Raw genomic sequence first — 13,765 nt, 5'->3', positions numbered from 1 at the left:
TTAAAAAAAAATGTTTTTTGTAGGTCTCCTTAAGGACTATTTATATTTTAAATTGCAGCTCATTCGGATCATACTTGGATTTTTGGAGATACAGTGGTGGACACCAATTTAAGACAAATACTTGAATTTTTTTCATCAACTGAATTTTAAGTGCGTTAGAGAAAAAATAAAAGGACCTCTAAGTGTATGCAATTTATTATTAATGTGTCTAGTTGCTCAAAAATGTTTGGAAAAATCGGTAAAACATATATGTGGAAATACGTTGAAACAATATATGTGGAAATACGTTGACCCACCTCAGCGAACATCCGCTGTTAATAACATGATATGACCGAAACTAATGGAATTAAAAATACGAAATTTGGTCCGAATATTTTATAATAATAAAAATATAATGATATAAATGTGAGAAAATATGTTTATTTTAAAAAAAATGTTTTGTCAAGTTGTAGAAAAATCTTATGAGTTCGTGGTGAATATGTATGAATTGATACAGGTAAATAAAACACACTTGTGTGTTAAAACAGTCCACATGCATACATATTTGTGGAAATATTTGAAAAAATAATTGACAATTACATGGAATTTAGCAAACAATTTTTGTCTTAATTACTTGGACAGTGGTGACCCCCGAGATGGCGTGTAATTATGCTAATTAAGCGTAAAGGGCTATTTTAAAACTTTTGTATCTTTGATGACCCCCACTGAAATTTTCTGGCAAAAATTTTCGTAGAACATTTTAATCCTTAAATGTCCTTTTTAAAATGACTTTTTTTGATTTTCTCGAAAAAGGGTCAAATTGACCCCTAAAGAGAGGAGATAGAAGGTTAAGATCTTTCACAAAAATAATCCCCATAAAATTTCACAATATAACTCTGACAATAAGAATTCTCTCAGATATGAAATTACAAAATTTGTTTCAGTATGTATAATGTTACCTTCAATCAAAAATTTTAAAATTTGACCCACTGTAAAAAAAAATTCAGACCAGGTGGACCATAAGTTTATTCTACAAAAATGATCTACTCAACGTGCTCTTTCAGAATTATAGGGTCGCTATTCTGTTCCAATCAAAAAGTCTCAATTTGTTGGGCAGTGTAATTATATAATGGCAAAATTTTAGAAAAAACTGAATAGATTTAAAAATTTCAAATTTAGAACAAGGAAAGCGAATATTGTGTACTTATTACTTAGCGATATCGGTGGTCTGAGTTAAAACAATTTAAAAAAATTTAAAAAACAAAAAAAAAATTTTAAAATTTAAAAAAAACAATTCGAAAATTTTTTTTCCCAAAAAATTAAGAAACTGAAAAAAAATTTGGTTCACTTAAAAATATTTAAATTTTTTATTTTGAAGTATAATTTGGTGAAGGGTATATAAGATTTGGCACAGCCGAATATAGCTCTCTTACTTGTTTTAATATAAAATAAGCACTATTTTAATAATAGCGCCATCTAAATATCAAAGTTTAGTTATAATTCAAACTTAACCGTTCTAAGTGTTAAAGAAATATTGCCTTTTAAATTTGCTCCTATAACATCAGTTGATGTCGAAAGAACATTTTCTATGTATAAAAATGTTTTCAGATCCAATAGACAACGATTTTTATTTGAAAATTTAAGTCAATATTTTGTAATTTATTGCAATAATAACCTTAATTGAAGAAGTGACTTTATATTTATATAAAACTAGCTGTCCCGACAAACTTTGTTCTGTCAAAGCTCACACAATATTTGAAGACTCCCACTATAATAGTACTCCAGATATTCAATAATAAATTTGTATTTCGTATGGGAGGTACCACGCCCATTGTACCTATATAGGTCCATTGTGAATCTAAACCATCCAGGGACCCACTCAAACACACACAAAAAATTTCATCGAAATCGGCCCAGCCGTTAAGGAGGAGTTCAGTTACTAACACACGTACAGAAAAATTATATACATATATAAAGATATCATCAAAAATACCTCTCGAAGCCTTTTCATAGCTAAAGTTCCTATAATTTTTATGTTATATTTATTTTTTGTTATACTTGTTTTAGTTCATGTTATTTTTGTTTATTTTATGTTACTTTACCTTTTAAGAAATGAATTGTATTGATTTTTTTAAATAAAAGTATATTTTTTGGTTAAAAAATATGTAAAAGTTTGTTTTTTAAGAGCATATTTTTTAAATTTTAAGAGCATATTTTAAAGTTTTTACTGCATATTTAAAGCGCTTAAAACGCTTTTTTTAGAGCATATTTCCGGTTTCCCTGGTAATAACATTATTATCGCATATTAAATAAATAACAAGAAAACAATTATTTACAAACATAAACACTTCATTATAAATTAAGAGTGAATCTTAATGATTTATTTTGTATCTTCGCTTAGATTTTTAAGTGTTTGCTCGAATTCGACCGGTTCAATTGTACGATTTGTCACATCAAAGGGTGGTGGTCCAATTAGATTTACAACTTCTTCATAGTTAAGCGTTTCTTTTTCCAAAAGGGCCTCAGCAAGCTATAAAAAAATAATTAAAAAATAATACATTATAACGATTTAGATAAAAATATACAATACCTTTTCCAACTTTTCGCGATTATCTTTTAAAATTTGCTCTGTCTTTTGGTATGCAGTCGCAATAAGATTTCTTGCTTCGTGATCAACCAATTTATCTAGAGCTTTAGAGAAAGGTTTATCGTAACCTCCAGTTTCCTCAGAATCTCTTATGTAAATTGGTCCAATTTTATCGTTCATACCGAATTTTTTTATCTAAATAAATGCATTTTTTATATTTATCTAATAGAACATTTTTAATGGATAATTAAATGTATCAACATACTTGTGAATATGCAATTTTTGTTACTTTTTCCAAATCATTTTGTGCACCAGAGGTTATACTATTGAAAATTAAATTTTCAGCTGCACGGCCGCCTAAAGCCATGCACATTTTATCGAATAACTCTTCCTTAGAGTAAAGTTGTTGCTCACTGGGCGTGTATTGAGCAAAACCCAAAGCTAAACTTGTGCGAGGAACTATAGTAACTTTCAACAAGACATCGCTGTTTGGTAACAACCAGCCAACAAGTGCATGGCCGGATTCATGATAAGCAATCACTTTTCGTTCTACAGGCGATAGAGCGTGGGAACGCTTTTCAGTGCCGCCTACCAAACGTTCTACAGCATATTCTAAATTTTCAGTTTTAATTTTTTTCTGGCTGTTTCGAGCTGCATGTAGTGCAGCCTCATTACACACATTAGCAATATCAGCGCCAGAGAATCCAGGCGTTAATCGAGCTAAACGTTGAGAAAATGTATTCGGCTCAGCATCAAGTTTTATGGAGGACAAATGTTTTTCGAAAATTTGCTTGCGCTCTTCAAGATTTGGCAAATCTATTAGTATATGACGATCAAATCGTCCAGGGCGTAATAATGCCTTTAGAATAAAATGTTAAATTAAATTGTAAATAACAATTCATCTGCAGCAAAAACAGTTTTTGGAGCAGAAATATAAAATATAGCAACCTGCCTTATCTAAAACATCAGCACGATTTGTACTCGCCAACATTAAAACGCCTTCCTTTGAAGCCATGCCATCCATTTCGACCAAAAGCTGATTAAGAGTCTGCTCAGATTCACCAGAGCTGCCTTGATTGAAACTTTCATTGCCAGATCGTTGTCGTCCTATAGCATCGATTTCATCAATGTAAATAATACATGGTGCTCGTTTTTTCCCCTCTTTGAAGAGATCTCGTACACGGGCTGCCCCTAAGCCACCAATCATTTCAATAAACTCTGAACCGTTCATACTTAAAAATGGCACTTGCGCCTCAGTAGATACAGCCTTGGCTAATAGAGTTTTCCCACATCCTGGAGGCCCTAAAAGCAATGCTCCCTTAGGAACTTTGGCACCCAGACGTTGATATTTTGCGGGATCTTTTAAATAGTCTACGAACTCTTTAACTTCCTGTTTTGCTTCTTGTAAGCCAGCCACGTCTTTGAAAAGTACACCACGGCCACCTTCGAAGGGGTCAACTAAAGTAAATTTAGCTCGTCCCATTTGACTCTAAACAGAATGTGAAATACGTTAATGTTACTGCAATTTTTGTTTTACAAAAATTCACATACAAATGAATCCATGCTAAGGGGGCTTTTCATTCCTTTCATGCGGGATGATACGGCCATGAGAACGGCAAAAAAGAGCAATAGTAATAAAATCCGACCAGTCACCTCACTCTGGCGATCATACGTTACGGGGACACCTTTAATATAGATTAATCCCTTACATAATATGACATAATTATTATTAGTATATATAATTTACATACCATCATTGATACCTAGACGTTTCTCAACATCACGAAGTTTTTCCTCAAACTTTGAAACGTCAGCGACAGCCATATGAAATATAGTAGATGAGACCTTTCTTCCTTTAACGATAGCTCCATCGTGCAGAATAATAGTTATCATTTCCATGTCTGGTCGAATAATAACCTCTTTAACTTCACCAGTAGACAGCATATGATGTACGAATTCATTCCATGAAACATACCGTGTTGATCCCTAAATCAATATATCAATATTGTAATAATTATCTAAATAATTACTCTTAAATGCACTGTTTTATGTACAAACCTCTGGCCTTTCGTTACGTGGAGACATTATCAATGAAATAAATGCTACAAACATGTAAATGGTAAACATCCACATGATTGTCTTAGTCAAAACGGACTTTATTTTGTCATCATTATCATTTTTATTGCCATTAGGTCCTCCCGATGATCCAGGGTCTGAACCAGCATTACCTCCACTACTAGTGCCGGCCTGTTTTTGTTGCTCTGTTTGTTTGCCGGCGGCTTCATTTTTCTTGGGCGCATTAGAATACAAGTTCAAGTTCTGACGAACAGCCTGTGGACTTATTCCCAGAGATCTGGATAATAAACAAACAACGGCTTTATATTCATCTTCAAATCGTTTCAACTAAAAAGGAATTTTGTTATAAGATCAGCTCTATTTTCAGATATAGAATAATAAAATTGAGCAGAGATTACCTGTTTCCCACTGAGTACTGTTGACAAATTTCTTGGTTTGAATTGATTTAACTGAATAAAGTTCGTTTTGTTTACAATACCGTTGAAATTTCTTATTTTTTGAAACGTTTTCCACATAATTAATTATAAATTTCTCGTCTTTATTATGAAATTGCACATACCGCTGCGGCAAATAGTAGGAAAAAATAAACAGCTGACATGTGTGGGAACATCGCTCTTCAATCACAATAGCCAAAATTGGACAAAATGTTAGTGTTGTTAACACTTTCTTCAAAAATCGCTGTATATTGAAATAGGCTAGAATGCACTGTGGTTTATAAAATTTTTTATGGAAATAATTCGGAATCTTATTGGATATATTGTTGCGAAATTTCACATGGTTGAGCTGAGGTATTTTCGAGATGATTTAAGTTTGTTCAGCTTTCTAGCGATAATGGGAGCCAGTGCGTAGCCCCTCAAAGTTGGTCACCTCGGGTCTCAAATTTTTTAAAAAAATCGACAAAAATTCATTTTGTTTTTATTATTATTTATTTTCAACAACCTAGCCTATTGGCCATAATCGGTTATAAATTTCTACTTAAAAAAATAGTTTACATTAAAAAATTTAAATATAAAATAAATTAAATAATTATGACATAAATTAAATAAATATTATAAATAAAATTGAACAAAGTCAAAACTTAAACTCAAACATATTACATTATAAAACATCATTATTAGATAATGATTCTTTAATTGATGTCAGTAAATTAGCAACTTGATAAGAAAAACTAGTTTCCACTAGGAAAAAAGAAATTTGATAAGTATATGTGTAACAGAAATAATCAACCATATAAAAGAGAAAGCATGGTACTCAGTACAACCTAGAAACTATAAGGGCCAAATATATGTATATATAAATATTAGTCACTGAATGTCTATTAGTTGATACCACCTTTAGAGATATAAACAGTAGAGGGACCAACCTATATGACAAACAATGTCATCAAAAGGGTGTATATCTAATAATCAATTACAATACTCAAATCCTAATATCATAAGTGATTCAAATAATAATCAAAACAAGTTCGAATATGATTTATGATCCGAATGAGCTGAAATTACACATCTGATACAAAGTTTCAGGCAAGTTATCACAACTCTTCGTCCAATCGAGATATCTTGGGGAATTGTTAAACGTAAATTGAAAAAGAGTGAAGGTACAGTAAATAACCAGATTTTGATGAGAACAAAGTGGAATAAATATGCTGGAATAACGGTAGAAGTGGGAAGAAAAGTTGTGCAGCTATTAATGGGAGGCATAAAAAGAAAAGTCAGAAAATTTATTCGAAATAAATATTGGAATATTTATTATAATTATAACAAACTTGTTAGTTTTATACTTTGTTAAATTGTATTGATATTTATATAAGTAGGTTTTTGAACTTATAACAAAATGAAAAGAAAAAAATTATTCTGAAATAAACCTTTGAACTATACGAACATAGAATTACATTTTCTCTACAGGTTATGGGCCATTAATTTAGAAATGTATTCAAGAGAAGAAATTAAATCTACCGTCAGCAAGCTCAATGGAGCAAATTATTCAGTATGGAAAATTAAAATGGAATTGATTTTAATTAAAGAAGATCTGTGGGATATTGTTTCAAAGCCAAAACCCACAGAGCCGGATGCTAACTGGATAAAGAGAGATGGGCAGGCAAAAGCGTGTATTGGACTCATGGTGGAGGATGCACAATTAATTTATTTCAAAAATTCCGCAAATGCGTCTGATTATTGGAAAAATTTGCAAGATCATTATGAAAAACCATCTTTAAATACAAGGGTACATATAATGAAGTCTATATGTAAGATGCAACTAGCAGATGATGAAAAAATGGAAGCTCATATTAATGAGATGATGTCATACGTTGATCAACTAGCTGTCATGGGTGATCCATTAAGTGATTCATGGGCAGTAGCAATGTTATTAAGAAGTCTTCCTGATACTGATGAAGATCTAAATCTAAACTTTGTGAAAGGAAAGTTGATTGAGGAAGCAACACGTAAGGTTTATAAAAGGTCATCATCAGATACAACAGTAATGAAAGTTCACAAAGGAAAACCGCAAAAAGACCAACATAACAGTTCTAAAAAATGTTACTACTGTGATAAAACTGGCCATTTTAAGAAAGACTGCAAATTTTATAAAGAATTCTTGGCAAAGAAGAATAAAGTCAACATGACAGGAAGTCCTGAGGTAAAGGAAGGCAATCAAGAGCATTGTTTTTGGATTGGTAAATGTGGCAAAGGTGACTGGTTTTTAGACTCTGGGGCTACGTGCCATGTATCTAATCAGAAAAACTTCTTTACAAATCTGGATGAAACCCACATTGAGGCGGTAAACGTAGCCAATGGATACCAAATTAACTCTCAAGGTAAAGGTTCGGGATATATCGAAGTTATTAAAGAGGATAATTCAACCGAAAGAATTTTTATTAAGGAAGCTATTTATGTTCCATCGATTGAATGTAATCTTTTATCAGTAAAAATGTTGGCTGAAAAGGGTTACGGTGTATTTTTTGAAAATAAAATATGTAGAATTATAAAAAATAACGTTACTGTTGCGATTGGCGATTTAGTGGAAGATCTTTACAAATTAAGGGTGAAGAGCAATGAAGTAAACATGGTAAACAATGAAAAACACAATGGATGCATACACGATTGGCATCGAAAAATGGGTCATAGAGATATTAATGCTGTAAAACATGTTTTAAAGGATGCAAATATTAAACCAAGTGATTGTGATAGTAAAGAGGAGTGCGAAATATGTCTCAGTGGTAAAATGACACGAAGATCATTTCCAAATGAATCAAGTGAACAGTCGAAAACCGTACTTGATTTGGTGCATACAGATGTAGCAGTGATGAATGTATCTACTCCAAGTGGATATCGATATTTCGTTACTTTCATTGACGATTTCAGCCGATATTGCGTAATATACTTGCTGAAAAATAAGAGTGATGTAGTAATGAAACTCAAGGAATATTTTCATTACGTTAAGACCAAATTTAATAAGATTCCTAAAATATTGCGTTCAGATCGTGGCGGTGAATATCTTGGAGAAATTGTTAAGGAATTCCTCAAGAGTATGGGTACACAACAACATTTGACAGCGCCATACACTCCGCAACAAAATGGAATTGCAGAGAGGAGAAATCGTTATTTGGTCGAGATGGTAAGATGTATGCTTGCAGATGCTAATCTACCAAATATTTTTTGGGGAGAAGCAGTGATAACAGCGAATTTTATTCAAAATCGAATCAGTACAAGGTCTAACAAAAGCATTCCATTTGAAATATGGGAAAATAAGAAGGTTGACGTAAATCTATTTGAAGTTTTCGGTTCTGAAGCTCATGTACTTATACCAACGCAAAAACGTAAAAAGTTAGATCAGAAAACTGAAGTATTGATATTTGTGGGATACTCAGAAGAGTCAAAAGCACTACGTTTTTTAAATTTGACGAATTTAAGAATAGTAATAAGTCGAGATTACAAAATACTTAAGTCTACTTCAAGAAAAATCGAAATGGTACATTCTAAACCAGAAGAAGTTGAAGTGAATTTGAGCAGCAGAGATTCAGACACAGTCATTCAGTGCAACGAAATTCCAAATTATAATAATGAAGATTATTATTCAGCAGATGAAGAGTTTTTAGTGCAATCTGAAGATGAAGATACTATTAATGCTTCCAGTGACTCCAATGATTTGAAGGTAATTTCAAATTCAAATAAATCTAATGATTTAGAACAAATTTCAGAGCCACAAGTACCTTTGAGAAGATCAAATCGTTCGAATATTGGTGTACCGCCAAAACGGTATGTAAATTTAGTAAAAAAGTTTGAACCCAGTACTTATAAACAAGCCATAGAATGCGATGAGAAGGAAGAATGGGTTAAAGCTATGAATGAAGAAATGAAATCGTTAGAAAACAACAAAACTTGGAAGGTGGTACCGTTACCCGAGGGACGAAAAGCTATAGGATGCAGGTGGATTTATAAAATTAAACGGTGTTCGAATGGCGAAATTTTGAAATACAAAGCTCGGCTGGTTGCACAGGGCTTTAGCCAAAAATACGGAGTTGGTTACGACGAAGTTTTCGCACCAGTCGTAAGACAATCTACATTGAGAATGTTTTTAACAATTGCTGGTTCCAAGAATTACAAAGTCAAGCACTACGATATAAAAACAGCATTTCTAAACGGCGATCTTGATGAAGATATATATATGCGACAACCAGTTGGATATGAAGTATGTAAAAATAACAAAGAAGTAATGGTATGTAAACTACAAAAAAGTTTGTATGGCCTCAAACAAGCAGCGCGATGCTGGAACACAAAATTATTTGATATACTTAAACAGGAAGGGTTTGTTCAAGGAAATGCAGATCCTTGTTTACTAAAAAAGCAAATGGATAATGAATTTATTTTCATACTTGTCTATGTAGATGACATTTTGGTAACAACAAAAACCAACGAATATTTCAAAATAGTTGAAGATATTTTACTAGGCAATTTTGAATATACAATACTTGGAGATGTACATTTTTATCTTGGTGTCAAAATTGAGCGGGAGAACGATGGTTTTTATAATATTTGTCAAAGTCAATATATTGATTCAATCGTTTCAAGAGCTAGTTTGCAGGAAAGCAAAGTCTCGAAAATACCAATGGATGTCGGTTACATTGCCTTAGATCGAACAAATTTTAAAATTATGGATAATAACAAGAAGTATCAAGAGCTTATTGGATGTCTGATATACCTGTCCGTAAACAGCCGTCCAGATATTTCGGCAGCAGTTTCTATATTAAGTCAACATGTTTCTCAACCAGCAGAAGAAGATTGGATGGAGCTTAAAAGATTAATAAAATATCTAAAAGGAACTATGAATTTAAAGTTAAAACTTGGAGGGAATAGATCTGAAAAACTTATTGGCTATGTAGATGCTGATTGGGCACAAAACCGCATAGACAGAAAATCATTCAGTGGCTATGTTTTTAAATATAATGGTGGATGTGTAAGCTGGTCGTGTCATAAACAACAAAGTGTATCACTATCGTCAACAGAAGCCGAATACATAGCGCTAGCTGAAGCAGCACAATAAACTGTATGGTTAAGAAAACTAATTGATGATTTTGGTATAAAACTCCACGAACCTACAATAATTTTCGAAGATAACCAAAGCTGCATAAAGTTAGTTGGTTCAGAAAAATTTAGCAAGCGAACAAAGCATGTGGACACTAAATATCATTTTGTACGTGATCTTAAAAATCAAAATATTCTGATGTTATCGTATTGTCCCACAGAAGAAATGCAAGCCGATATATTAACAAAACCTTTGTCTCATATTAAATTTTCGAAATTTAGAAGTTTGTTACAATTGTATTAATTAAGGAAGGGTATTGGAATATTTATTATAATTATAACAAACTTGTTAGTTTTATACTTTGTTAAATTGTATTGATATTTATATAAGTAGGTTTTTGAACTTATAACAAAATGAAAAAAAAAAAATTTATTCTGAAATAAACCTTTGAACTATACGAACATAGAATTACATTTTCTCTACAATAAAGACACATATAGGTTAGGTTAGGTTTTCCAGGCAGCCACGAAATGAGGAAGAAAGAGCAGCTCACATGGGTCCAGCAATGGTCCTTTTGTGTTACCTGAAAGTAGAAGAAAGAGGGACAGATATAAGTGAAAAAGGGAGAAGAAGAAGATTGAAGAAGTTAAGAAGGAGATGTAAGAAGAAAAAGAGAGGGAGGAGATCTTGAAGAATTTACGTGCCAATGAGTCGGCGATTATTGGGTCACTCTAAAGTGATCCCCGTGTCTGGTCTTTTCAACCAATTACTCCTACCTATAAAGGCACTAATGCCCTCAAGCCTCATATTCGAGAGCTCAGAAAGACTATCTAGGGAACGATGCCCCAGAAACCTTAGGCGTAGATCTCCTAATGCCGGACAATGACAAAGAAGATGGAAAATAGTTTCATCCTCCTCCTCGTTTTGACAACTTCTGCAGAAGTCGTGGTACGGCAAACCAAGTCTCCTAGCGTGGTTACCAAAGGTGCAGTGTCCAGTTATGACCGCCACTACACCACTCAATTGTGAGCGTGTAAAGCCAAGAAGATGAATTGTCCGTCCCCGATTTAGTCGGGGCCATATCGTCCTGGTTATAGTGCATGTGGGTTCACAGTCCCATTTTGCCTGAGCGAGCTCATAGTAGAAGTTACTAATTTGTAGCTTGCATTTGGATAACGGAATCCCACATAGGAAATCTATGTCTCCGTCAGGTAACATGGCGCCTTTTTTCGCCAGATCATCGGCAACACAGTTGCCCATAATAGTAATATCCCCGTGTCCCCGTACCCACTTGAGTACGACTGTTGAATGTCTCGCCATCTTGTTTAAGGATGCCCGGCATTTCTGGACTAAGTTAGATGTTGTGTATACACCTGTCAGGGATTTTATAGCTGCCTGACTGTCAGTATATATACAAATATCCCTGTCAGATATCTTGTTATAACTAAGCCAGTTAGCCGCCCTTTTGATGGCCGATAATTCAGCCTGAATAATGCTACATTCGTTCGGAAGTCTGAAAGATAACCTAATATCGAGTTCCCGAATATAGACACCTACGCCAACTCGATCTCCCTTCACAGAACCGTCCGTATAGACTGAGAGACCCGTTGTGTCATGTAAGGGCCCGTTCATTGCTTCCGTACCGTGCGGAATTGAGAAATCGAAATTCCTCGCTATGAAGGGCCTAGAAATGCAGTAATCGATATTCTCCGGAAGAGTCTGAATACTACCTATTATGCTGGCGTGACCATATGGAGCGTTTTTCCACGCACCAATCGCGTTTAGCCTAAAGGCAGAGACACATATACCTACAGTTACATTTTGTTTAAAGCTTAATAAATTACATTTAATTTCATGTATAAAATGTTAACATACGTTGTTTCATTTAAAAGTTATGATCGCTTTAATCCCTACGGATTTTAAGTGGCCACTTCTTTATATATAATCGGTCTAATTCATAATAACTTAAAACAGCTTTATAAATCGTTAATAAGAAAAAATTCAAAAAACAGTATTCATAAACGTTAATAGTGTTATAAGTCTGTTATACACCATTCATAAATTTGAAATATTTATTGTAGCTTCGACACTACTTTAAACCTACTTTAAGGTATTGTTTTTCCATTTTATCGGGTGAATTGTTTATAAATTTGCAATTGATAAACATAATTTTAACTCCGCTGGGGAATATGTTCCACTATAATAATATACGATTTTGATTCATATTCCTCCGGCAGTGAGCTACATGAGGTGCACAAGTGAGTTTGATTGCCATTTCTGCCATTTAATTTTAACTTGTAACGCCATGTAGTAATAAAATGTGTAAAAATTATGGGAAAAGGTCCACATAATCTAATATACCCTCTCCGGAATTTAAATTATGTTCACTCATAGAAATTCTTTAAATTTCGTTAAAATTAACCAAAATGACAATAAAAATAAATTAATAAAACAAATCATAAAACATTGATGTTTATTTTATCACAGAATATTCGTCATTCGAATACTTTTAATAATAATTGTAATAAAATATATAAAAACGTTTGTATATTAATACATTTTAGTCTAATATAAATTTACTAGAATCAAATACAGATTTTTTCTCTAAAAATTAGTTTTTATCTTCAAAAATGTATTATTACTAAAAACAAACAATGGAAAAAAGAGAACTAACGAATATTTTATCCTAATGACAAGCAACACTAACAATGAAAAAGGTGAAATAACTGGGAAGCATTGCCAGCTTAGACAAAAAACAGTACATTAGTTATTGTGCCTTTATCAAACGTTTATCAATATAATACTTTTATTAAAGGTTTATAAAGCTAAAGTGTTTGTTAACAAATTTGTGCTTTAAATCTATAATAAGTTTTTATTATGAATTCGACCGAATATGTTTAATGGAAAATGGTCGTTTACACTATTCAGTCATATTGGAAAAATATTGTATAAAGTGTGTCAAGATAGCAACGCCGGAAATGAAAATAAAAAATTTTATAGTAATTTACAAAAACGAAAATTCCATGGAACGTGGGCAGGGCCACAGGAACAGCTATATGGGAGATGGTAGTATAGATACTATAGATTAAAAAAAGTGTTCCGTGCAAAAAATCTGCTGGCCCATTTCAGAGATAATTGAGCTCCTCCAAATTGGTCAGAAAAAAATGGAATTTAATATTCCATGGAATGTTGTCAGTGCCACGAGGTTATCTATATTAGAGATGGCAGTGTACATGGTATAGATTAACAACAGTGTTCCGTGCAAAAAATCTGCTGGCCCATTTCAGAGATAATATAGTTCCTCCAAATTGGTCAGAAAAAAATGGAATTTAATATTGCATTATTAAATTGAAATCTTTTCAAAGCAGTGTTATACGAAGAACCAAGTGTAAGAGGGTCGTCCTTGAATAACAACATTACTGGAACTCTTCCATTTCTTAAAATTTCAACATTTTTAATGAATTTAGCTTCACAGGCTTGATGTTCATCATTATAATTGTTGTATTTGTGATATATTCTCCATGGACCAAAATAATTCCAACTGTTTTTTTAAATTATCATCATTATTGTATATGATTGGAATTTGTGTCTATTATTTAA

The 13,765-nt window shown here is 32.7% G+C and overlaps 1 protein-coding gene across 1 annotated transcript; it reads right to left on the bottom strand.

Moving 5' to 3' along the window:
* Positions 1–2,307: 2,307 nt before the first annotated feature.
* Positions 2,308–5,204, bottom strand: Spg7 (Paraplegin). Its single transcript, XM_065508446.1, has 8 exons — positions 5,041–5,204; positions 4,625–4,969; positions 4,318–4,552; positions 4,118–4,251; positions 3,519–4,055; positions 2,832–3,425; positions 2,570–2,761; positions 2,308–2,509 (listed from the first exon to the last, which is right to left on the bottom strand). The coding sequence occupies exons 1-8, from the start codon at positions 5,155–5,157 to the stop codon at positions 2,360–2,362; spliced, it is 2,304 nt and encodes a 767-aa protein (XP_065364518.1). The 5' UTR covers positions 5,158–5,204; the 3' UTR covers positions 2,308–2,359.
* Between the last annotated feature and the right edge of the window lie 8,561 nt (positions 5,205–13,765).

Source organism: Calliphora vicina, chromosome 4 (genome assembly GCF_958450345.1).
Source record: "Calliphora vicina chromosome 4, idCalVici1.1, whole genome shotgun sequence".
In the NCBI taxonomy this organism is placed as follows: Eukaryota; Metazoa; Arthropoda; class Insecta; order Diptera; family Calliphoridae; genus Calliphora; species Calliphora vicina.
The sequence above is the reverse complement of the archived record's forward strand: the minus strand, read 5'-3'. Positions and strand labels throughout refer to the sequence as shown.